Source organism: Podarcis raffonei, chromosome 8 (genome assembly GCF_027172205.1).
Source record: "Podarcis raffonei isolate rPodRaf1 chromosome 8, rPodRaf1.pri, whole genome shotgun sequence".
In the NCBI taxonomy this organism is placed as follows: Eukaryota; Metazoa; Chordata; class Lepidosauria; order Squamata; family Lacertidae; genus Podarcis; species Podarcis raffonei.
Genome location: NC_070609.1, coordinates 90,004,351 through 90,028,425, shown reverse-complemented (window position 1 = coordinate 90,028,425; position 24,075 = coordinate 90,004,351). Strand labels below are relative to the sequence as shown.

General features: G+C 47.2%; 2 protein-coding genes and 1 long non-coding RNA gene across 4 annotated transcripts; all 3 read right to left on the bottom strand.

Annotated features, from left to right (window-relative positions):
* Window positions 1-4,101: 4,101 nt before the first annotated feature.
* Window positions 4,102-6,104, bottom strand: ADRA2B (adrenoceptor alpha 2B). The gene has a single exon (XM_053401500.1). The coding sequence runs from the start codon at window positions 6,000-6,002 to the stop codon at window positions 4,671-4,673; it is 1,332 nt and encodes a 443-aa protein (XP_053257475.1). The 5' UTR covers window positions 6,003-6,104; the 3' UTR covers window positions 4,102-4,670.
* Window positions 4,102-6,909, bottom strand: LOC128420085 (uncharacterized). 2 transcript variants are annotated; one of them, XR_008331965.1, is made up of 2 exons: window positions 6,716-6,909; window positions 4,102-4,210 (listed from the first exon to the last, which is right to left on the bottom strand). It is a non-coding gene; the product is annotated as an uncharacterized LOC128420085 (long non-coding RNA). The 2 variants fall into 2 exon arrangements; XR_008331966.1 differs by lacking the exon at window positions 6,716-6,909 and adding an exon at window positions 6,104-6,192.
* Window positions 6,910-18,457: 11,548 nt separating this feature from the next.
* LOC128420365 (MAM and LDL-receptor class A domain-containing protein 1-like) lies at window positions 18,458-23,212 on the bottom strand. The gene is made up of 4 exons (XM_053401964.1): window positions 22,625-23,212; window positions 21,438-21,560; window positions 20,292-20,419; window positions 18,458-18,583 (listed from the first exon to the last, which is right to left on the bottom strand). Exons 1-4 carry the CDS (start codon window positions 23,205-23,207, stop codon window positions 18,458-18,460), a joined length of 960 nt encoding a protein of 319 aa, XP_053257939.1. The 5' UTR covers window positions 23,208-23,212.
* Between the last annotated feature and the right edge of the window lie 863 nt (window positions 23,213-24,075).

The following is a 24,075-nucleotide window of genomic DNA, read 5'->3' as shown; positions in this document are numbered from 1 at the left end:
ACAACGCTGTTAAGGGGAAAGAGGGCTTCCCCCCTACTTTGCAGGGCTATTCTGTGTCGGTACAGTTTGGGAAAGGGGCACCTGTTGAACTTCTTCCCCTCATGGAACTGGCTGGCAAAAGAGGAAAGTGCTAGTCTCCAGTGGAAAAGAGTTTCTAATTCAAAATGGTGGATAGCTAGTAGGAATGAGATAGGACACTCATTTTGAAAAAGCAGCAGCAGCAACCTGTTCAGGGTTAACTGAAAGCTAGAAATTAGGGCTATCAGCTGATGAAATAAATATTCCAGTACAATTGCAAGTATTACTCAGAAGTAAATTTCATTGGTTTCAATGGGTTCAGGCCAGGCACTTTGCTGCCTGAGGAACAGCAGAAAATTTACCCCACCCCCCACTGGAATGTTGGCGCATGAGGTAGAAAATGCTACAAGCCCCTCTTCCTCTCCCTGAAATATAGTTACAATTATTATAATAAATTAATTAGCTAACAATTTGCTGCCTTTTCGTGATGCCCCAAATCCTGCTGCCTCAAGTGGCTGCTTCACTCTGCCTAATGGTAGGGCCAGCCTGGAGTGGAATATATTCCCTGGAAAGTGTGCTTATGCTTTCAACCATGCTTGATTGTCATGGGCCAGGAGTTGGCTTCACCTGCTGAGCAGCAGCCTGAAGGAGCAGAAGGTGAAGTGATTCCACCTGCTGCTGATCAGCCTTCTTGCTCCTGAGGAGAACCAGCAGGCTCCAGCTTTCTTAAGCAGGACTTCCAGCCTCAGCCAGTTGCTGGAAACATTTGTTGTTCCTGGTCAGACTGGGCTGCTTCTTGCTTCTCGTGACTTCAGAACCTCAGCTTTCTTGACCCCCAGATCGTCTGACTATGTGAACTGAGATACTCCAGACCTTTGGACTGGACCGGACCTTGCATAAGGACTCTGCCTCCAGACAAGTCCCCCCGGGTTTGGCTGGCTTCTTCCTCCACTGAGCTGTGCCGTGGCTGGCAGCACAGGACTACGACCTTGATTAATCAACTAAAAGCAAGGCAAGATTGACACTGACCATGAGGCAGAGTTAGGAAACTGTCCCAGGTGGCAGATACTGGGGGGCAGTGGGGCAGCCTCATGGCTGTTCCTCCTGAGCCCCCTTTTGAGACAAGAGCTGCGTGAGCCACACAACCGGCTATAGTCCTGCCAATATTCAAGTAAGATTCAGCTACCAGTCCTGTTTGGCTTCTGCATGTGGAAGTGCGGGAGGACCCCATCTTCTCCTTTGTCTCAGGCAGCAAAATGTCTTGGGTCAACCCTGAGGAGAGGCATTCTGTCCTCCAGAGTAGATGAGGGAAAAGAGAATGAAATTTCATCCTCATTTTTTCAAATGTGTGTATTATACACAGACACACACATCTCATTGCAATCATCATTTTGTTCCCCAAGTGATCTCGGCACTTTTTAAAGACAGATTGTGGCATCTAATAAATTAATCAGACTGATTAATTACAACATTTTGATTGATTAAAAGGAGTCCCCCATGTAACTGATCAGCAGATTTAACATTTTAAACATTATTTAAATGTAAGTACTTAAAAATACTGCAGGTGTCAAGCACCATTTCAGACTGTAACACTAATTTTCCAAAAGGGATCCAGGGGGAATCTGGGTAATTAACATCTGTTTCAGGAAAACTGGGGGAGAGCATTACTAGAGATAGAATTGGCAAGCATATAGAAGAGTACAGTAAGTCTTGCTGAAGCAAAACCAGCACGGTTTCTGCAATAGTCTCACTAACCTTTCAGAGTTCTCTGAGAGTGTCAGTAAGCTTAGAGGGTGGGGTGCTTGAGCCATCAACATTGTGTAGTTTTGCTAAGGATTTTTGTGAAGTCTGTCACCAAAGATTCCTTAGCAAGCTTAGCAATAGTAAAGAAGGAGAGGACCTCTTCTGGATCAGAACAAAACAGGAAGCTGAGCAGGAATACAGGGACAGTTCTCCCTGTGGAGTGATATAGAAAGGAGACCCCAAGGACTGGAAGTGGGATTTGTGCTTCTTAAGTTGTTCATAAACAATCAAGAATTAAGGGTGATCAGTGAGGTAGAAAAGTTTGCTGATAACTAACTGCTCAGCACAGGCAAAACATAAAAAGCAAAATGGCAAATGCACTTCAAAGTAGGCCAGCGCGAAGTGATGCTTGGGAGGGCAAAAAAACATTCTTTCACATATATGCTCTTTAGCTGGTATCAACTACCCAGGACTAGACCCAGGGCACAGAGGGCAGCCTTAAAAGAGGATTAGATAAATTCATGAGAATAAAGCTATATTCTGCCTCCGTTATCAGAGGTAAGATGCTTCTGAATAAAACTTAAAGCTGAGACTCCCAAGTGTGGAAAGGGCTCTCACACTCTTGTTCTGCTTGCAGGCTTCACACAGGCATCTGGCCAGCTACTGTGAAAATGGAATCCTGGACTAGATAGGCTCTTGGCTGTGTGGGAGAAGAGGGAGAAGGCCGCCTTTATGATGGAGTCTGCTGTGATCCACACAGGCATCCACTAACCAAAGTTGATGAACCTGTGGCCATCCTGAGTTTGTTGGCCTCCAGTTCCCAGGAGCCTGGATAATGGAGAGCCAACAAACGCTGAAAGACAACAAGTTTTCCAAAAAGCTGCTCCAAACTCAAAGAAAGTATATTCTTTTCCAAAAAAAAAAGCACTTTGTTCTTTTCTCATACATATAGCAGCTTCGTTAAGCGATCAACTAAAACTCATAAGTTAATCAACTATGATTTCTTTAACTGGGGGGCAGTAGTCAGTCAAAGGCTTCCATTCAATGCTGCAGTCCTTGGGGATGTAGGTCTGCATCCAACTAACTTCTACTCAGTGTAGACCCATTGAAATTAATGGACCTAAGTTAGACATGCCAATTAATTTCAATAGGACTACTACAAACCCATACCAACAAAGCTGGACTTTGTGCTGCTGCGGGAACCCACCTCTTCTGCCCACCTCCACGTGCGAATGTGTTTCCTCCTTCCACATTAACACAGCTCAGGCCAATTTTGCACACCTGGACCCTTCCTCAAAGGGCTACTTCGGCTGTGCCTTCAATAGCCCTTTAAACTGTGTGCAATAGGCAGTCTATAGCTCAAGGGGACTTCGTCTGTTGATTTCTACAGATCAAGCTGCTCTTGAAGGTCAAAACACAGACCAGACTGGAGTTTTCTTCTGAGTCAGTTGCCAACCCTAAACAGTAGCAAAAAGCATCTGGTGTCTTAGAGGACTTTGCTTTCCTGATTTAGAAGCCAGGGCCTACCCTTCCATGCACATGTTCCATGGGAAGAATTTAGAATCATAGAGTTGGAAGAGACCCCAAGGATCATCTAGTCCAACCACCTCCAATGCAGAAATATTTGACGTAATCTGCGAGGACTCCAGAGGCAAAGGAATAGGAAACACAATAAAAACAACCCAGGTTGCTACTTTGCTGCTGCTATTTTTAAACAGGGCTGCTTTTGTGCTTTTAACAGCAGCTTAACTTGCATAAATGTAACAGCTGAAGTTTTTCTTGATGTGGAACCGAAAGAGCTACAAAAGCTTGCCTTTCTAAATATCTCCAAATCATTTTGCCTTTAAAGGCACAGGAGAAGAGCTGATTTTTAGAAGTTAACAACCCTACCATGTCAAAAAGCACCGTCCAGGGAATTTCCCAATAGCTGGTTGCAATCAAATACAACAAACATCAACATTTGGCTCAAATCACCCTTTTTAAAAAAAAAATCAGACCATTTTAACCACCAACTTTTGCTTCCAACCCTGCCTGCGCTGTGCCTTTAAGAGCCGCATTTCAATGTGCAGACGTTAGCGAGCAACACTATTTCCATGCCGACACCTTTTTACAAATTTTCTGTCAAAGGCACAGGAGCAGTCCCATCCATTTTATTTTGGCCAGTTGGCAACCTGACTATCATGCCTTCATAGCTGCCAACATGCCCCTGAAAGAGAATTTTCAGTCCTAGATTCCTGAGCAGAGAAATAGACACTTTGCAGATTTCTTCTGAAGCATGTTCAACATTTACAGATATAAATGGATTAGTTTTAGGCTGTTTAACTGATTACTTTTTTGTGGCTTACCTGGATGGCACAGGAGGCTGCCAAGTGGTCAGGAGGTGAGGAAATTTGCCAAGGTTGTTCCTTTGCCTTGACAGCATCTTAGTCTGCAGGAATCGCACAGGAAGCTTTTTGCAGCATGGAGACAAAAACATTATCACCTACTAATCCCTGCAGATCAAGCTGCTGTTAAAGGCACAGCAACAGGGGTAGTTTGCAAAGCTGGCAACCCTTGAGCACACTCTCATTCAGCCACAGGATTTAGGGGGGAAAGGTTCCTTTGACCCAACTAATCAGAAGATATTTGGCATTGGCACATAATCTTTCGGTGAAAAAAAATATGTTGGCGGAACATATGGGTGTGGGTCTGCATTATACACACACAGACAGAGATAGCTGAACTAAAATCGACTGCCTGAAAAGCCAGTTTCTATCCAGCACTCACCTCACTCCCCTTTCTACAAACACAAAAGCCAACAAATAAATATAGTTTTCCTTGTTTAGTTTAAATAGCATGATGAGTTCTGTTTCCACAAGGGTCCCCATGCACTCTGAATTGCTTGCTTGCTTGCCCTCACCCAGCCTCTCTTACCAGGCAGTCTGAGTCCACTGCCTGCAGAGAATCTTCCTAAAAGCCTTACGAAAGTCCTGATTGAAGATGGTATATATGACAGGGTTCAAGGAGCTGTTGCAGTAGCCAATCCAGAAGAAAAACTTAAAGGTGCTATCTGGGATTGGACAGTGCTCTGGGGGACAGATGGCCCGGAGGCTGTAGAGGAAGAAGAAAGGGAACCAACAGATGACAAAGACCCCGATCACCACAGCCAGGACAAAGGTGAACCTCTTCTCCCGGTTGAGGTGCGTCTTCCTCTTCCAGGGGTTGGCACTGAGGGTCTTCACCCTTCTCACCAGCAGGACCTCCCCTCTCGCAGTGGCCAAGGTGTCCATGCCCTGAGGGGAGTTCTGGGGGGGTCCATTGCCCCGCTTGATGCTGCTGGGGGGAAAGCACTCTGAAGATGGCTTCTTCTCAGGCAGGGACTGAGAAGGGCTGGTGGCAGTTGCTGGCTCTGGGTCTTTCTCCTCCTGGCTTACAAGAGAAAACTTCTCAGTAGAGAGGCAATGGGTCTCTGGCTGGTCACTTTCCTGAGTGGGTACCTGATGTCCATTTGGCTCCCCTTCTCCCTGAGGCTTGGATTGGTCCTGCTTGGGAGAGGTTTCAACAGATGGAACAGCGATGATTTGGGGCACCCCTTCTTCTGCCTTTGTCTTGGGCTTCTTAGCCTGAGTCCTCTGCTTGTTTCGACGCTTGGCTATGAAGTAGATCCTAATATACACCAAGATCATAATGACGCAGGGGGCAAAGAAAGAGCAGGTGCTGGAGGAGAGGATGTACCAGGGCTCCTCATTCAGCTCACACCTCCTTGCATCCTCTTTGGCATTGTTTGGGTTTTCATTGAGGACCAGCGGAGGCAAGGAGATGACGGCCGCAATCAGCCACACCACAAGGATGGTGCACTTGATTCTCCGAGGCGTCCTCTTGGAGTTGTACTCAATGGCTCGGCTCACCGACCAGTACCGGTCCAGACTGATGGCGCAGAGATGCACGATGGAGGCTGTGCAGAAGAGAACATCCAAGGCCAGGTAGGCTTTACACCATGTCCTGCTGAAATACCAGTAGCCCATCAACTCATTGGCAAGAGAGAAGGGGATGATGAGGGTGGCCACTAGGATGTCTGCGGCCGCAAGGGACACCAGGAAAAGGTTCTGTGGGGCTTTCAGAGACCTGCTGGTCAGCACAGCAATGATCACCAGAATGTTGCCAAAGATGGTGAAGATGATGAGGAAGGTGGTGACAGCTGCAATGGCGGCGGTGGCTTGGATATTGTAGCCGTCATGACCGCCCATGGTAGCCATGATCATTTAGAAGGAGTGGCCCTACAGGTCCAGGTGGGATGTGGGGCCCCCCTTCTCAGTTTCACATGTGCCTGAGGGTCTACAGATCAGAAGCCCCCCATTGTTACCTGAGTCAGAGGAGAAGCAGCAGTTCAGGGAGAGAGTTGCCAGGGCAGAGTTGCCGGTACTTCTTCCATACTGGGATTCTTCCAGCCGGAGCATCGGCTTCTCTTGCTGTAATGCTAAACTGCTCTGGATGCTAATTCTTTGCTAATTCACAGCACCACTCCCTCCAGTCCACAACAGCGATGTCTCTCTCCTTCTCTCCCTCTCCGGGTCTTTTGCTTCTCCAATGCCCAGGCACTTCTGATAACTGTAGGCTCGGAATAACCCAAGAAGTTTTATTCCTTCTCTTCCTTTTCGCTGCTGGAAAAGTTGAGAGATCTGTGCAGCCTGGCGACTAAACTGCGCTCTGCCTGCCTCTCGCTCTCTCTTTGCTTGACGTGGACAGACCAAGCCTCCCAGTGCCTTTTGAAACGAGCTGCAGGAGGAGTTGGGTTTTTCTCTCCACGAGGAATCTCTGACATGTGATGTCATGCAGTCTTTCAGCTTTTTGTCGGGCTCCAGGAGGGGAGAGAAAGAAATCAAGAGAGGGGTGTGCAGAACATGCAAACATACACACATACAATCACAATCTAGCAGCCGTCAGGACTGTCCTGGGTTCTGCAAGAGCCACTCACCTCCTTTCAAGTGAGTCCCTCCAGCTACTCAGCTGACTCTTCTGTCTTTGTCTAGCCTCCTGCCAGGAGAGTCCACCATGGCCTGCGAGTGTGTTTTTTACAATGCAGGTTGCTCTGTAACTAAATTACTCTGATAGCTGCTGTGTATATGATGACTCAGACCAGCAAGCTTTCCATCTGAGCCCTGCTGCGTTTCATCTACCCTTCTGGAAACTTTGATATGGGGAGATCTGGACTTTGAAGAACTGCAGCACTGGGTTGTTTAATAATAATTATTATTATTTAAAGAAAAACAGAGAGAGCAGGAAGGATGCTCTTTACAAAACAGGGTGAGAATTTAGTACAATGCTTCTCAAGTAAATGGCCATCTACTTTTGCAATTATAATACAATTTCAATGGAACTTGTAACCTGTGGACCACCACAGAGCCCAGTCCAGCCAATGATAAGGACTTCTAAGATTAATGGGGGGGGATTTCAAGCTCTTCAGACCCCCAGCTGCTGGCTTACCTCACACCTCCTCTCTGCACATTCTCTATTCCTGCTCTGATATTGGAAAGGAGCCAGGAAGGCAGAACTGTCTTGGAGAAGAAGAGGTCCCTAGGAATGGAGGCATTGGGGATGGCAAGGGGGGTGGAGGGAGGGCCAAGGGGAGCAGGAGTCTTGGGAAAGGAGAGTGGGAAACATAGGAGCCGACTACAGGGGCCAAGGGGTCTTGCCCCCCCCCAAAATATTTGATGCTCTCCCCAAAGTTGATGGGCATTGTCATTCAAATGGTGTGTGTGCACCATGTCATGTGATCGATTATGTGGGGCAGGGCTTATCTGCCCCCCCATTTTGTTCAAGTTGGCCCCCCTGGCGAGTACAGGCAATAGCCCCGTGAAAAGAAGGGGAGAAGAAGGGAGAAAGTCCAGAGAGAAGAGTCTAGGGTAACAATGTACACATCACCACAAAAACAGGGGCAGTGGGGATATGGATTTCAATCAAAGTTACATATGCTAATTTATATGTATATAGGCTAATTTAGAAATAATAATAGAAATTAATGTTACCAGTGACTGGGTGACCTGTGCACCTGCTCAGCCTGCTGCTGCTGAGCAATTTCAAGGTCTCCCTTCTTAGGAATTGATAACATGATACCAGACAGATATTCAAATAAAACACAGAGCAGCAAACTCCAGACTTGTGTAATCTATTTTGCCTTAGGGTTGCCATACGTCCAGGTTTTCCTGGACATGCCCTCTTTTGGGGGGCCAACATGGCCATCCGGGCATATTTTTGCATTTTAAAGGAAATATTTGGTGGGGGGGAGTTGGGTTTGGGGGGGGAGTGACATTTCCTGTGCCCTGGAAATGGATGTGCCGTGTGGAGCAGTCGCTTTGGCCACAGGAGAGCATGCGGAGGCCATGGGATGCAGAGCATCCATCGGAAGGGAGAGAGCCATTGGAAGATCAGGTACAGTAGGGTTGGAGGGTGGTGTCGGCGGCTATGCCATGCAGAGCTGCTCCTAGCCCATGCCGCCAACGCAGGATGTCGGGCAGGCAAACGCCAGAGCCCAGAATGGCAGGGCAGGCAGAGGGTGGGCGAGTGCTGCCCTCCACTGCCTCACATTCCCTGGGGAGCCAGTGGCTCCTCCATTGGCACCCACCCATTGACGCGCAGGAAGCTCCCAGGCTTGTGTGGGTGGCGAAAGCCACCCAGTATCGACTCAGCAGGCGGGAGTGCCACACCGTTGCCGGGTCTCTTGCGTCCTGTTCTTGGGTGGGTGCAAGCTCCGGTCAACATGTGGGGTCTCTCTCTCTGCCGGGCAAGGCATGCCGGGCCCCTTGCTGCTGGGCACAGCCCCATCCACCACCCAAGCTCCCTTGGGCGCACCGGCTAAACGGAGGGAAACTCCGGAGGCCCGCAGGGGGACGGTGGCCAGACAAGGCATGGGCCGGTCATCCAGCGTCTTACCCACGATCAGGGGGGGTCGAGCGGTCCATGTTTCCCGCCACTTTGCACGCCACGGCCGCTGCCAGCTCGAGCCAGGAAAGAGGCGTGTGGGCCTGGTGGTGACACTGGTGGCAGGCTGGCAGCAGAGTGCAGTGGAGACCAAAAATGGCAGTGCCTACTATTACTACTAGGGATGCGGGTGGCGCTGTGGTCTAAACCACTGAGCCTCTTGGGCTTGCTGATCAGAAGGTTGGCGGTTTGAATCCGACGGGGTGAGCTCCCGTTGCTCGGTCCCAGCTCCTGCCAACCTAGCAGTTTGAAAGCACGTCAAAGTGCAAGTAGATAAATAGGTACTGCTCCGGCGGGAAACGGCGTTTCCGTGCGCTGCTCTGGTTCGCCAGAAGCGGCTTAGTCATGCTGGCCACATGACCCGGAAGCTGTACACCGGCTCCCTCGGCCAATAAAGCGAGATGAGCGTCGCAACCCCAGAGTCGGACATGACTGGACCTAATGGTCAGGGGTCCCTTTACCTTTACCTTTACTATTACTACTATTTTTCTTCCTCCCCACTCCCACCTCCAAATGTGTCCGGTTTTTTTTGCTTTTTGAACCCTGATTTTGCCTTTTTGCTAGAATGCATAGGACCAGCTAGAGCCAAATGCAAAGTGAATATAAACCTGAATATAGAAGAGCAAACCAGTAACTCACTTACTTCTCTAATAACTCTAAGACCAGCTTGCAAAGCTGCAGGAATACTGGTCAATGCCTGGTCACAGGCAGCCAATAATACTCGTATTTTACAGGTGAGGGAACACCAAGGATGATAGAGACCTAGTGGGTCCAAGGCACATGATGTTGGTTTTCTTTGCAATTTTCCTTGCCATTGTTAAACTGTTGGCAGACATAAAGCTGTGCCGGGATACCAGAAATCAGCTAGAGAACTTATACTAATTTATTTATTTTATTGCATTTATATCCTCCAAGGAAACATACATGGCTCTCCCCACCGTCATTTAGGGCCTATCCACACTTCCTCTTGTCTTGCTGCTTTCCCCTGAGGAAAACGGCTCTTTAGCGCTCAATTGGAGCAAACAGCAATTCAGGTTTTCCATGGATTGATGTTTGCTCCAATTTAGAGCTAAAGTTTCTCTGGGAAATGAGTGGAGAAAGGGGAAACCTCTCAGACTTGCTCTTTGTAGGCACAGGACAAGCAGAAGTATGGATGAGCCCTCAGTCCCTGTGAATTAGGTTAGGCTGAGAGGCAGTGACTGGCCCAAGGTTGTCTAGCGAGCTTCACGGCTGAGTGGCGATTTGAACCCTGCTCTCCCAGGTCCTTGTCAAACTCTCTAATCACTACCCCACACTGCCTCTAGATGCCAATCTACCTACTCCTTCAAACAGAGGGCTGTCCTCTGTGATGTAGGACACCTGGCCAGCCTAGAAGGGACTGAGGCAAAGAGTGAGAGTAGATCTCCAGAACCTGTGGAACAAGGAAGTCTGAAATCCACAAACTAACTTGATGGACACTGCAGGAGGCCTCACATTTTGTTTTCCGTTTCCCTTTAATTGCTTACTCTAGTTACAAATGTGCCCCTACAAGCATACAAATCCTGTGAAATGTAACCATGGGGGGGGAGGGAGGGATGTTGAATTTTCCATGTTTGCTTCTCCACTGCACAACATTTGTACATGTGAGGAGGAGGCTGGACTGATAAGAGCAATTAAACTGTTGAAAATATACAAGGCAAATAGATTCCTGTGCACTCTCTCTGAGTTGGTGGATATCAAACACACAATAGAGGGGGATGTTTATTTACATAGCAGATATCACAATTTTTCAGCAGTGAGGGAAGAAGCAAGCGACTCCTCTTCCTACCTCACAGTGAATTATAAAGAGAATTGGAAATTACCTGAGCCCACAACCTCTAGATACAGCTCAGCATTATTCTGCCAGGCTCAACCTTTTCGTCAGAGCCACTTTCTCCCCCATCAAGCAGAAAGGAAGTGTTTGGGGAACAGCAGAAATATGGTAATAATAATCATTAAAGGTCCCCAGGGATATTGAAGCCTGTTTGTGCTAAGTGCTGTAAAGTGCAGACGCTGAAAGGCAGACAGTCTCTGCCCCAGACAGCTTACAATTATAAATGGAGCCAAGAGGACAGGGAAGGCCGAAGAAAGGGAAATGGGGGGCTGGGAGGCTGGCGGTCGCAAAATTGATAACATAACCGCTTGTCTCCCAGACCCAAATCCTCTTCATCTCACCACATTGCCTCATATTTTGGAGACAGAGAATTCGAAGAGGTAAATTCCCATCCATTATTGGCTTTCAAACAGATTGGAGCGCAGTGCCTGTCTTTTGCAGAAACAACAAGGTTTAAATACTTCCATTAAGAAGCTGTTAGGATGCTTGTCTGCCAATTCTTATGCCTCTGCCTTCCTCGTCAGGAACACACTGTTTGCCTCACAGCCAAAAGGGCTCGCTTAGAGTTAAAGGAAGTTTGCTCCCCAAAATTCTCATAATTCTCTTCCACAAATGTAAAATGTGAAATGTGAAATATTATTCCCATTATTCTCTGGATATTTGATTGCAACACAATTAAAAATAAAACAAGTAAAGACATTTAAAGCATTAGGAACATCTAAAAGCATTTTTAAACCATCACATAGCCTCACCAAGGTGGCAGGGAACATCATCTTTCACCCACCCAATGCCTAGGTGAACAGGCATGTTTTAAAATTCTTCCTGAACTTTAATAGTGAGGGAGACCGGCACGCCTTGCCAGGGAGAGAACTCCACAAATGGGGAGCCACCACCCAAAAGGCCCTGTCATGTATTAACACCAGCAAGGGCACTACCAACATGTAGTGACATTTAATAATTTTAAAGTGGGCAAAAAATGTTGGATTTAACATACAAATGGAGCAATGGGAACATATGTGGACAAAGGAGTTAAAATATACATTGTGTTATGACTTAATTTTTTTTTAATAAAATGATATACCGTTGGTATTTAACTCCTAATAAATTATTCAGAATGTATAAAAATATTCCAAATACATGTTGGAAATGTAAAGAACAAGAAGGTACATTTTCTCATGCTTGGTGGACATGTAAAAAAGAAAAAAAAAATGGCTACAAATACATAGATTGATGTAGAGAATTATCGCTTCTCAGCCTTTTGGCTACTATCAAGTGTAGTAGATTGATGCAGAAAATTATGAAGATTAACTTCCAACTGAAACCAGAATTCTTCCTGCTTGGACTTTGTTGTTGTTGTTTAGTCGTTTAGCCGTGTCCGACTCTTCGTGACCCCATGGACCAGAGCACACCAGACACTCCTGTCTTCCACTGCCTCCGCAGTTTGGTCAGACTCATGTTTGTAGCTTCGGGAACACTGTCCAGCCATGGATATACAATTAGAAAAAGACTATGGAACTTTGTTTCAATACATTGGTACCTCGGGTTACATACGCTTCAGGTTACAGACTCTGCAAACCCAGAAATAGTACCTCGGGCTAAGAACTTTGCTTCAGGATGAGAACAGAAATCGCATGGCGGCAGCGGGAGGCCCCATTAGCTGAAGTGGTACCTCAGCTTAAGAACAGTTTCAGGTTAAGAAGAGACCTCCAGAACAAATTAAGTTCTTAACCTTAGGTACCACTGTATATGATTACAGTGGCAAGACTGTTGTATACACAAAGATGGAAAGACGCATTATTACCAGCAATGGAAGAATGGTTGTTAAAATTAACGGACTTAGCTGAGATGACAAAATTGACATGCTAACAATGACCTTTCTCTGATTAAACATTTACTAAAGACTGGAAACCTCTCATAGACTGTTTGTGTGAAAAAGAAAATGAAACAATGACATATGGATTTTGGGATTGATATTGGTTCATAGAAAGTAGTTTTGTTGGGTATTACCTTGCGATGAATGGACTTTTGTTTATATGTAGCGAAGAATTGGAACTTCTTTAAAGTTATTTTCTGTCTCATTGTTTTCTCTCTTTTCTTTTCTCTCCTTTTCCTCTTTTCCTCTATGTTTTTATTTTATTCAGATTAATCTTGGATAAAAAAGATATTTGGTATTGTTTTGTAGTTCTCTTTATAAACTCTAATAAAATTTATTCAAAAAAAGAATTGATTCCACTTGACAGATAACATACGACGACATTCAGTATTTGACAGGTTATGCTGCTTCAGATTTGATGTATCAGAAAATAAGCAACAGATGCCAAACAAGTCTATGGTCCTTTTCAGGTGCTAAATATTACTGACTAATCCCAAATGCCCAAAAAGGGATTGAAGCACAATTTAAAAGCACCAAGGTACAAATTCACATGAAGAAATTTGCAGCTATTAATTTCAAGCTCTAAAGTGCTCCAGATTATTTATTTATTAAAGTTCTATGCCTCCCTTCATCTACCCCTTTGCAATGAACAGACCACACGCAGTTATGTAAGTTTAAAATGAATTAATTACAAAACATTCCAAAGGGCAGATTCATGCATTTATCCAAGCAGCAGCAAGGAGAACACAGGCAGAATACTATTTGGTAGAAAGATAGCTTCAAGCACTTGCTCTAAGCTTGCTGCTTGCTTAGACACGTCTTCCTTGGTCAGTTACGTGGCAGCTTCACCTCCTCCCTCACAGAGAAGACAAGGTGTGACCTAGTTGAGTCTAGATCTTTCCCCCTTCATGCACTAACAAGCACTCAAGCATAGTTATGTTTGACCAGTGAGACCTTCTCAAAGCAAAGGAAGGATTGAACTCTGATTAATAAGAATACACACAGATGCTTGAACCAGCAAGACTCTGGGAAGGGTGCGTATAATAATCTCTGTCTCCACCCTCCGGCCCAGGTCGTTTTTATTCACAAAAGAACTTTTACAGAGTGTTTGTAAGAACCAATCAGATTTCTTCTGAGCATTTCAACAAACCCTACATGGGGACAAAGTTAAACTACAAACACTAGTTAGGCATGCATACTTTTGGGTAAATGAATGAAAACTACAAAGGAGTGCATTCAGCAACCCTGGAGGTCATAAACAATCAATACACATGATAAGAAGGATGGCCAGGAGGACAGCGATCATTATCACCTTTATGTGAAACCTGTTTCCTGGCCCTAAGATTAACATCCTAAGGTGAACATATCAGAAAAGCTACATCAGAGAAGATTGCCCACTATCTTTATGGTCCAGGATGCATGCCTGGCAAAGCAACTGGGCTGTGTACGTGCCTTGTCAAGCAAGAGAAATGGGCAGTAGAGGAAATGGCCAGAGGTGCAGAGGGTTGTGGGATTTGGTCAGAAATTATTGTCAATGTATCAAACCCAGTCAACACAATGCATTCATGGTGGACACAATGGCTTGATGCATATTTTATAATTCCTCATAGTAATCCCACCTGACCCCACACTCTGGATATTTGCACTCCTACAGACCAGGGCCGTCTTAAGCATACCTGGCGCCGTGGTGCAAAGCTCCCTCCACCCCGCTTCCCAGAGGTTTTTTAGGGAGGATGGCACTGCCAGCGGGGCTGGAGGAGGCGGACAGCGACTGGAGGGCGGCTCCTCCGGCGGGGAAGAGGTTTCTACCTCCTGTCTCAGCTGGCCGCTTCGTGCCACGGCAGACGGAGGCTCCGGGCGTGGCAATGCTTCAGCGCGGCATGGTGGAGGCGAGCTAGGGCAGAGAGCTGATGCCAGGAGTCGCCGCGTCCAGCCTCCGCCTCTTTCCTGGCGCCCTCCAGAACTTGGCGCCCCGGCGCCCCGCGCCACTAGCCTCTATGGGTAAGACACCTCTGTGTTTGACTGCTACCTCCCACAGTCCTGAGGAAATAACATGGAGAGAAGCAGACAAGAAGAGCAATTCCTAATTTGTCCAGGTGCTTTGGCCTACGGCTGCCAATACCCTTGGCTATTGGCCATGCTAACTGCAGATGATGGGAGCTGTAGTCCAGAGCATCAGGTTGGGAAGGCTGGCCTATCCAATCTAGTCAGCGAGAGACGACAACACTACTCTCCCAGTATGCAAAATGGCAATGCCATACTCTAGGCAGGAGTCCAGCCCCTGCAGAGAGCTCTGTTGTGGGCAATCTACAGCGGGGCAGGGGGCGGGTTAGTGGGGGCACTGCCACTGCCAGGCTAGTTGGTTTCTATTCATGGAACTGGGAGAGGTAAGCCTCTCCTTTGCCCCATGGAGATAACACTGCAATCCTACTCGTGTCTACTCAGAGGTAAGCCAGCCCCCAGCCCCCCTGAGTTCAATGGGACTTACTCTCAGGTCAGGTTAAAAACTAGAACTGTATTGGGCCCTGCCCTGTAGCGTAATAGGAATCCCTTGTTCTTTGGTGTGCGTTTTTCAGGTTTATATTTCGCCCTCAAGGAGCAAAGAACAGCTTCAAAAGAAATGATGGAGAAGACAGTGAGCCAACCCTGACAATGCCTCCACCCCTCCCGTCTGGATCCCAACATATTTAAAAAGGAAAAAGGCAACCCAGGAATTCCTCATCACAAATATATGTGGCCGATGACTGTGGTAAAATATCAGATATAACTTGTTTTTAAAAGAAAAGTTTATGTGGAGATAGGCTGGGAAGAATGGCCCAGGAGCGCCCTCTGCTGGCTGAGGAGTTCACTAGCCAGAATGAGTGCCAAAGTACGTCATGCATGTACCGGTACCTCTCTATATGTTCCCTTTCATCACTACCACCACTCAATTTGTGGGAGGGCTGGTTTCCCCACCAGGTGCTTTTAATGCTTCAAATTACCCCTCTTGGCTCTTTTTCTGTCTTTGATAGGGAGGAATATGGGACTTACCTATTCCCCTCTTTTCCACCCTACCCAGGGGCAGACATATCAGTAGCAGTGAAAGGGGGGTGGATATGCAACCCTTCCTGTTCCCCTGCCCCTCCCTCCACTCTAGATTCCAACTTTGGGGGAGGGGGGAGATATTAATTGAAAATAAGAAGAAATTCCAACATGTCACGTGTGGTTTGAGCATGAGGGGGAAACTCAAAATGGCTCCCTTCCCAACGACTGTTTTCGTGCCTGAGGTGTATGACAAGATGGCATCTCCCTCCTGCTCCACAGAAGTTGGCAGCTGAATGTCTTCCACTGAAACTCTGGGCAGGAGGCTCTCGGATGTGCCAGACAGGCTTCATGGCGCACACAGCTGTTCTCCACCATGTCTCTTTTCCCTCCCTCATCTGCTGCCTGAAGTGTCTGCTTCACTCTGCCTAATCATGGACCCCACCTTGAATTCATGCCACACAGAGCTGGCTCTAGGTTTGAGGGAACCCTCAGCAAGTATCCTCTGGGATGTCTCCTTCTACATTGGCAATCCCCTTAAGGGACTTAAGTACTGGCAGCAGCCGCGTTGGAGGTTGGTGACAGCTGCCAGCCATTTTAATTACCCTAAATGTCCCTGATGTCCAGGGCATTGTGGGCAATTAAAATGGCGGACGCCTCCCAGATCCCAAGCACTAGAACCCTGCCCACCGCCCAAGGATGCTGACAATGGCCCTGACTCCCCAGGAAGATGGATTGTCCTGTGAGAGCCTCATTGAAAAGAGATTCAGTTACTCTGTCCACTAAATCCACCCTCTTCTGTCCTTGCTCTGTGAACCAGTCAAAAAAGAGTGTTTGACTTGAATGGAGAAGACCCAGGTGTTCAAATCTCCATTCCGCTATGATGATCAATGAACAACTTTTGGAGCCAATCACTCTCTCACATCCTAACATTATTGTAAGAATAACACCCAGATGTGGTCCTGCCATTAGGCAGAGGGAGTCAGCTGCCTCAGGCAGCAAATGCAAGAGCAGCACTAGAAGCCTCCCAATCATTTCCCCAGGGCCCCCTAAACCTGTTTGCTCTCAGGTATGATGGAAGATGTTATCCCGATACCAATGTTGGTAGTGGAATTCAGCTGCTGGTCCAATTGGATCCTGTACATAGAAATGGGGGGTTGGCACCACCTTGTCCTTTGCCTCAGGCAGCTAAATGTGGCAAACATTAAAATAATATCCATATATGCCCGTCATCATTGGAGTGTCCACTTACGCATCACCTAAAGAGAGGATGAACGAGGACAGATTTGCATAGAAGCTGCATTTGCTATGCTTAGATGCAAATTTAGAAATAATTACTATAATTTAAATCTCATCAGTGGGGAACAGTGACTCAGTGAACTTATCTGCTGTTACATGCTAACTATTGCTGGGCCCCTCCTCCAAAGCTCTCTCTCCAGGCTCATGGCTCTTTACCAGCCTTCAAACGGCACGGACGCCCTCTCCCCTCCCCAACCCCAGCCACACTTCCATTTGACATTTCTTCTGATTCAGCAGTAAACTGCTGGTTTTCCTGAGGAAAGCGGTGAGACAAAAAACCCAGTCTCTTGGACCCCTGACTAGAAACCACAGGACCTGCTGGAAAAGGGCAAGTGATAACTTTACTAATACTACATGGCCAGCGAGCAGTGGTGGCTGGTGCCTATTTGGACTGTTAGGGCAGAAGGCAGGGAGCCCAGCAGCAGGTGGCGCCAGAGCCAACTCCTCCTACTTTTGTCACCCACCCCTTTCCTTCCTGCCGAGTTCCACAAGGTGCTACACTGAGACAGAGGAAGAAGAGGGAGCTCACAACCGGTGCTGCCCCCTGGCCTAGTTGTAGATGAAAAGGCAAGCAGGTCAGGTCTGGCTGAGGGCAGACTGAGGTTGATGGACCAGCTTCTATTGTCTACAAAGCTCCCTCTAACTCTGCTTGGAAGGTCCTGCACACACATTTGCTGAGGCTACACAGAAATATTGATCTCAAGAGAATGGCCTCTGTGACACATGGACCTCACCCTGTGCTGTTCCAACCTCCATGCTCCTCCAGGCATTGCTACACTGAGGAGAATGGTTGCCAAGAAGGGGCAAGGCAGCAAAACCAGGGCAAACAAACAGACCAGTAAGTCCATCCAGCTCCCAATAAAAAGCATCACTTCTGACACAGCTCCAGTGCACTCCTCTGAGAGCCCCAACTGCACACACAGCAAGTCTAATGTTTCTGGTAAAGTGGGAAAGGGATGTAGTGGCAGCAGCAAATCATCGCCAGGAGTAACTTGCTCCTTTCTCTGCAGATCATAGATTGATGCCACAGGCTTCACGTCATAGGCTAAGAGCCAGACTCTCAACACCTCCACCCAGGCACTACCTGGAGGACCTCTGTAAAGAGCTACAGGTGGTAACAGAGCATTCTCCCCAGCAGACTCCAAGTGTGAATTTTGAAGGACAGCTGTGTTTTGGTTTGCATATTGCTTCAAAAATGTTCATTCAAGAGAGTTGCCTTTAAACGCCAACTGAATCCAATTTCTTTCCTCCACCCCATATTCACTTTGTATCAGTGTTCTGCCAATGTGGAGATGTCCTATATGTAGCACTTAAGTATTTTCTAGATTGTCTCCTCTCCTATACACCACCCCATATTTGCAACCAAGTGGAGAGGCCCACAGTGGCCGATGGTGCAATATGCAGCAAGAGGCACTCTCTACAGTGGCACTCTGACTGTGGAATACACAGATCTGATTGATGCCAATAGGTTTTAGGCCTCTGGTACAGACATATTTATCTACTTAGAGATGTTTGATTAAGTTTCCTGTAAATGCTTTGTCACTCCCATGGTGCTGTGATGCAATATTGCATGATTGTCAGATTTCACTTATTTTTATTATGTGCTCTGTATTTTTTCATTGTATTCTGATCTTGAACTGATTTTAATAAACGGTGTTCAACACAACATTGGAGAATACTTAGGTTTATTTTGTTCACTTGTTGCACAAGGAACGTGTCGTATTGCTGTAACATTGGCCACACGGCTTCCTGCAGAGAAGCAGATCATCAATCCCAGCACTATGCCTTCCTCTGGGGCCGGTGACACCTTCCAGCACCACCTGCAGAGAGAGCAGAGTCTGTAGTTTCATTCAGCCACCTGAAGAAGCTCAACTGCCTGCACCTTTTCAAAGTCCTAGAATTAAGAGCCAAACAGAATGCAGCAACGTGTGCATCTTAAGCGTAAAGTTCTGCAGCAGCACCTCTCACTCCCCAGGGTTTGAGACCCTTGCCCTGACTATAGTACTGACACAACAGCAGAAAATACCGCCCCCCCCCAAAAAAACCCTGCTTTTTGTCTTTGGAGGAAAGTTGCCATCGCTATCAGCAGCAGCCTCTCATCTCATTCAGGGCTAACAGCACCCCAGGAGTGTGATGCCACCGGAAAGTGCTCTGTTGCAGAAGGTCTTGTACAGTTCCCATGCAACACAAGGCAGCTTCAGCAGGAGATGTTCCCAGTGGGATTGCCTTTCAAATCTACTCATATCCCCAACTGTTTTACCTGCTGGGCATACGTACAAGAGCTTTGAGGATTTGGTAAAGGGCCTTATTTTTATTTGTAACGGTAAAGGTAAAGGGACCCCTGACCATTAGGTCCAGTCGTGGCCGACTCTGGGGTTGCGGTGCTCACCTCGCTTTATTGGCCGAGGGAGCCAGGGTACAGCTTCCGGGTCATGTGGCCAGCATGACTAAGCCACTTCTGGCGAACCAGAGCAGCGCACGGAAACGCCATTCCCGCCGGAGCGGTACCTATTTATCTACTTGCACTTTGACGTGCTTTCAAACTGCTAGGTTGGCAGGTTTTTTGTTTTTTGTTTTATTTATTTTTATTTGTAGCCAGTATTATTACACAAAATTTAAAGTTCAGCAATGTCTGCTTCTCGCTGGTTTGCTCTGGTGTGCTTCTAATGATGTCAGAATCACCTGGGTCAATGATGGTGAGTGTATACACTCTGTAGTACTTTCCACAAGGGTGCTGTGGTCTAAACCACAAAGCCTCTTGGGCTTGCCAATCAGAAGGTTGGCAGTTTGAGTCCACGCGATGGAGTGAGCTCCCATTGCTCTGTCCCAACTCCTGCCAACCTAGTAGTTCAAAAGCATACCAGAGCAAGTAAATAGGTACTGCTGTGGCAGGAAGGTAAACAGTGTTTCCATGTGCTCTGGCACTCGTCACGGTGTCCTATTGCACCAGAAGCGGTTTAGTCATGCTGGCCACATGACCCAGAAAGCTGTCTGCAGACAAACACCGGCCTGAAAGTAGAGTTGAGCACTACACTCCATGCTCAAGTTTGACTGGACTTAACTGTCCAGGGGTCATAGAATGATAGAATCTTAGCGTTGGAAGGGACCCAAGTGTCATCTAGCCCAACCCCCTGCAAAGCAGGAATCTCAGCTAAAGCATTCTTTACTTTTACCTTTAACTTTCCACAAGTTGTACCCAAATCAGTATTGTTACAGTGGGGCACACCAGTTTTCACCAACTTAGCATAGTACTCAGTCTCTGATTTCCTTAGAGCTGGACAGCTGGACAGAGCTGGCTGCCCTGCCAGAGCATTTTCAGAGTTAGTTTGTATCCCAGTACATATTTACACTTTTCTTAACCAGCTGAAGTCTAGAATTTATGGACTCTGGGACCTTTTTGTCTTCTAAGCAACCACCATCCTGTCAGCTCACATCGACTCTGCCATTACCAGAGATGCACTTTCCATAAAGGGTCTTCTTAAGCTATTCCAACCAGTTGTGTCTTGAAGGCAGACCATAAATACTTACCTGTAGCTCACAAGTCTTGGAAATGGCTACAGCCGCCAGGTGCCAGCCAGTGCCTTGATTCCGCCTCACAGACCACATTTTGTGCCATTCAGAGGAATTCTGGAGCTTTATGTAGACGTTGATTTCACCTGCAAAGAGAAGGCCACTCAGAAACAGGCGTCACGCTGAATGATAAACCGCCACCAAATAGCATTTTTAAAAGTTCAACACACAGAGATTTGGCACAAATGTTCAACACTAAGCTATAAATGTCTTTTCCAGGTTTGGATAAAATGCACACTAGGAGTGGGGAATCTAACAGGATTGTCAAAAGGGAAACTGCACTCACTCACGGGGGGCAGGGAAGGTAGGAGAGTACTGTGGTACCTCAGGTTAAGAACTTAATTCGTTCCGGAGGTCTGTTCTTAAACTGAAACTGTTCTTAACCTGAGGTACCACTTTACCTAATGGGTCCTGCCGCTGCCGCCATGCCGCTGCTGTGCAATTTCTGTTCTCATCCTGAAGCAAAGTTCTTAACCCGAGGTACTATTTCTGGGTTAGTGGAGTCTAACCTGAAGCATCTGTAACCTGAGGTACCACTGTAAGTGGATAATTCTGCAAAAGACCCCAGGTTTGCCCCCGATGGCACCTCCAGGTAGGTCTGGGAATGTTCCCCTTCAGAAACCCTGGAGAGTCACTGCCAGTCTTTATACAGTGGTACCTTAGTTCTCAAACTTAATCCATTCTGGGAGTCCGTTCGACTCCAGAAACCATTTGGATCACATCAGTGAGGCTGAGATGAGGGCCTTGTTGTCTGTATAGCCCAGGACCTCCATACACACCGCCTAGGATTGTGCCCCAGGGAGATCACTTTGGTGCTGATAACGCAGCAGTTTTACTTTCTCCCTGAGGCACACTCCGTTGTTTGTTGAGACAGATAGATGCCAGCAACAGGTTACCTACAGACTAAGGTGCTTGTGTTTCATTTATTCCAAACGTAAAATCCCTCATCAGCACTAGGGCCTTAGAGAACTCTGGGTCACCCAGTTTTGGGAAATTGGGAATTAGGGTCTCAGCTGGCAGTCCAGAACTGTTGCACACAGACAAGCCAGCCGCCTACTGGCAGCCTCATCCACACACACTCCCTTTTATACAGAAGCCACTTACTCATGAGAAGGTCCCCTGGGCTGTACCAGAATTTGAGGCACCTGATGCCCTGCACAACTGGACTGACCAGAACAGCCTTTTGACTGGAATTGTGGGCCAAAGGCATCAGGGAAAGGTAGCCACCTGGTGAAAAGATGAAACAGGTATAATTTGGACCATCATGACCCTTCACATAAGACTAACAATCTGGAGCTGGTGTTGGGAAGCCCCCCACCCACCCCCCCACTCAAGACAACCTGCAAATGGGATGGGAGGAAGAATGAGACATCAATCATTAAAATGTTCCCAAAAGCAGAGGTCACTGCCACAAAGCAAAATGAAGTAACTGCTTCTCACAGCAAAGGGAGGAACTCAACACCACACACTTCCAGTTGCTTCATCAGCAGATTTCTACTTGCCATATAGAATTTTTCTCACAGGCCCATATAAGTTCAGCACAAACAGATGGGCCTGGTGAACACTTAAGGCTCCCAATACTAATCTGGGGGTTGCCATCTGATTGGATTTTATTCTGATCCTGATCTGATTTTAGGATATATTTTAATTGATTGCCTGGTTTTATGTTAATGTGTTATACATTTGATGTTAGCCGCTCTGAGCCCGGTTTTGGCTGGGGAGGGCGAGGTATCTATTATTATTATTATTATTATTATTATTATTATTAACCTCTCCTATCCTCCCTCCACATGCTGTTATGGGGCTCTCCTGACCCTCCAGAGAGGATAGCAGAGTCAGGTGCAGGGGGGAAACCCCACTGTGTTTGTCATAGTCCTTGCAGAGGGCCAGAGTTTGGCCATCACCAAGAGAGCTCAAGTAGAAACGGATATGGAAACTCCACCATCTCCTGATTTAAGAGTCCTGCTGGATCTGACCAAAAGGTGCATATAGTCCAGCACCCAGTCCCACTTGTGTGAAAAGCACTCTCTCACTTGAGTTCTCCTAGCAATTGGGACCCAGAGACTTACTGAGAGCGCAGGTAACGTATAGCCCTTCTATGGCCGGTAGTCAGTAATGGTCTTATCCTCCGTGGATTTGTCCTTTTTTAAACCTGCCCAAATTGGTGGTCACTACCACAATCCTGCTACAGTGAATCCCTTAAGCATTTCTTTTGGTCTGTCCTGAACTCCCACCACTCAGAAGACCCCAAAGTGGAGCAGGAGCTGCATGAGAGCGCAGGAGTCACTTACCACCTGAGGTTGTGCAAGGCATTCCAGGGGGGCTTCCTCCTCCCCCAGTCCTAACGAGCTGATCCTGCCCCTCTTCAAGCACCCAGTCCAGGTCATCCTCCCTGCTTTGCTCCCAGCCACACAAATTCTTCTCAAAGGGACAAAAAGTGGTCAGAGGCTGTGGAGCTTTCACAGTTCTTGGGGGGGCCACTTGGTTATTTCCTGCCTTTTTCAGAGCAGAAGGCAGCCCTTGGAGAAGAGTGGACAGCCTGGACATTCCAAATGGCAATGGTTCTGCTGCCTCCACTTTGTCTGCCACTTTTTCAACTGGGGAAGCCTCATCCATGTGGCCTATAAATTCATGATCAATTTCCTCTGGCAGAGCAACACTCAGAGATGCTGGAGTTGCCATTATCTCTGCTAAAGACCTCTTGCCAACACGGTGGGAGAAGTTAGGGTTGTCTATAGGGGGCACCCCATTTTCCTTGGACTTCATTTTCTCTGTATGGTTTCCAGACATTTCCTCCAGATTCACTACAATTTGGGTCTTGGAGGAGTGCCTGGGAAATTTTGTAGAGGGAGCCTGTAGCTCTCCATCTCCCATTCCTACAAGAGGAAAGCTACTGTGTTCATACCCCACCTCTGGTCTTTGGGTTCCATGTTCAGGCTGGAATTGTGTGATTTTAGTTGCTACAGCATGCTCCTCACGGGATCCCAGGGTGGAAACTCCAATTGTAGCTGTCTTGTGCGATTCAGGAGCTGCTGTGCTGGCATAGATCTCTAGAGCAGCTTCTCCACTTTTCTTGGAAGATCTCCTTGTAGCCTCTTTTGCACCTGTCAATAAGGTCGCCTGGTTTCCCCTTGTGTCTAGAGGACTGGTACTGGATGCTGATGATGCTGACACCATGTCCACTGCAAGAATCTTTGCCATAGATGTCATGGTTTCTTTCCTGGGCTGGCTACTGGTAGGCTGTCCTCTTATGTGTTTGGGAGACTTTAGCGAGCCAGTAGCCAGGAGCAGAGCCGTCCCTTCAGCAGCAACTTGGGGCAATCCTGTTGGTTCCATATCTAATGAGGGAGATTGTGCCCCATTTCTGCCAGCTGTGGCTTTCCAAGTAGGAGTTGTTGCCAAGTTCATCACATGGAGGGACATGTCTTCTGTGGCATTTGCTGGTTCAGTCATTTCCCCTTCTGCAAGGGTTTCTTTAAGCTTAGAGGAAGGTTTTGTTTCCATGGCTGTTTCCAAGAATTGTGTAGGTGGGCTCTCAGTCTTCATCACAGGCTCTGTTCTCCTCAAAGGAGAAGAGCTTTGGGGTCCCTTTAAAGCTGGTTTGCTAGAAAGCAAAATGGTGGATAAATTGAAAGAGCCAGCAGTAACAGATCCTTCCTCACTTGCCACAGTCCTCTTTGGGGTCCTTGTCTGCATCAGTTGACTCACCATTGCTGATGAAGTGTGGTCTTTAGGAGGAGGA

Excerpts from the sequence above, each read along its gene's own strand:
- ADRA2B (XM_053401500.1), bottom strand. The coding sequence starts at position 6,002 with ATGATCATGGCTACCATGGGCGGTCATGACGGCTACAATATCCAAGCC.
- LOC128420365 (XM_053401964.1), bottom strand. The coding sequence starts at position 23,207 with ATGGGAGATGGAGAGCTACAGGCTCCCTCTACAAAATTTCCCAGGCAC. Across the intron at positions 21,561-22,624 it reads GCCTTGCACAACCTCAGGTG|GTGGCTACCTTTCCCTGATG; the intron begins GTAAGTGACTCC and ends TCTTTTCACCAG. Across the intron at positions 18,584-20,291 it reads CCAAGACTTGTGAGCTACAG|GTGGTGCTGGAAGGTGTCAC; the intron begins GTAAGTATTTAT and ends CTCTCTCTGCAG.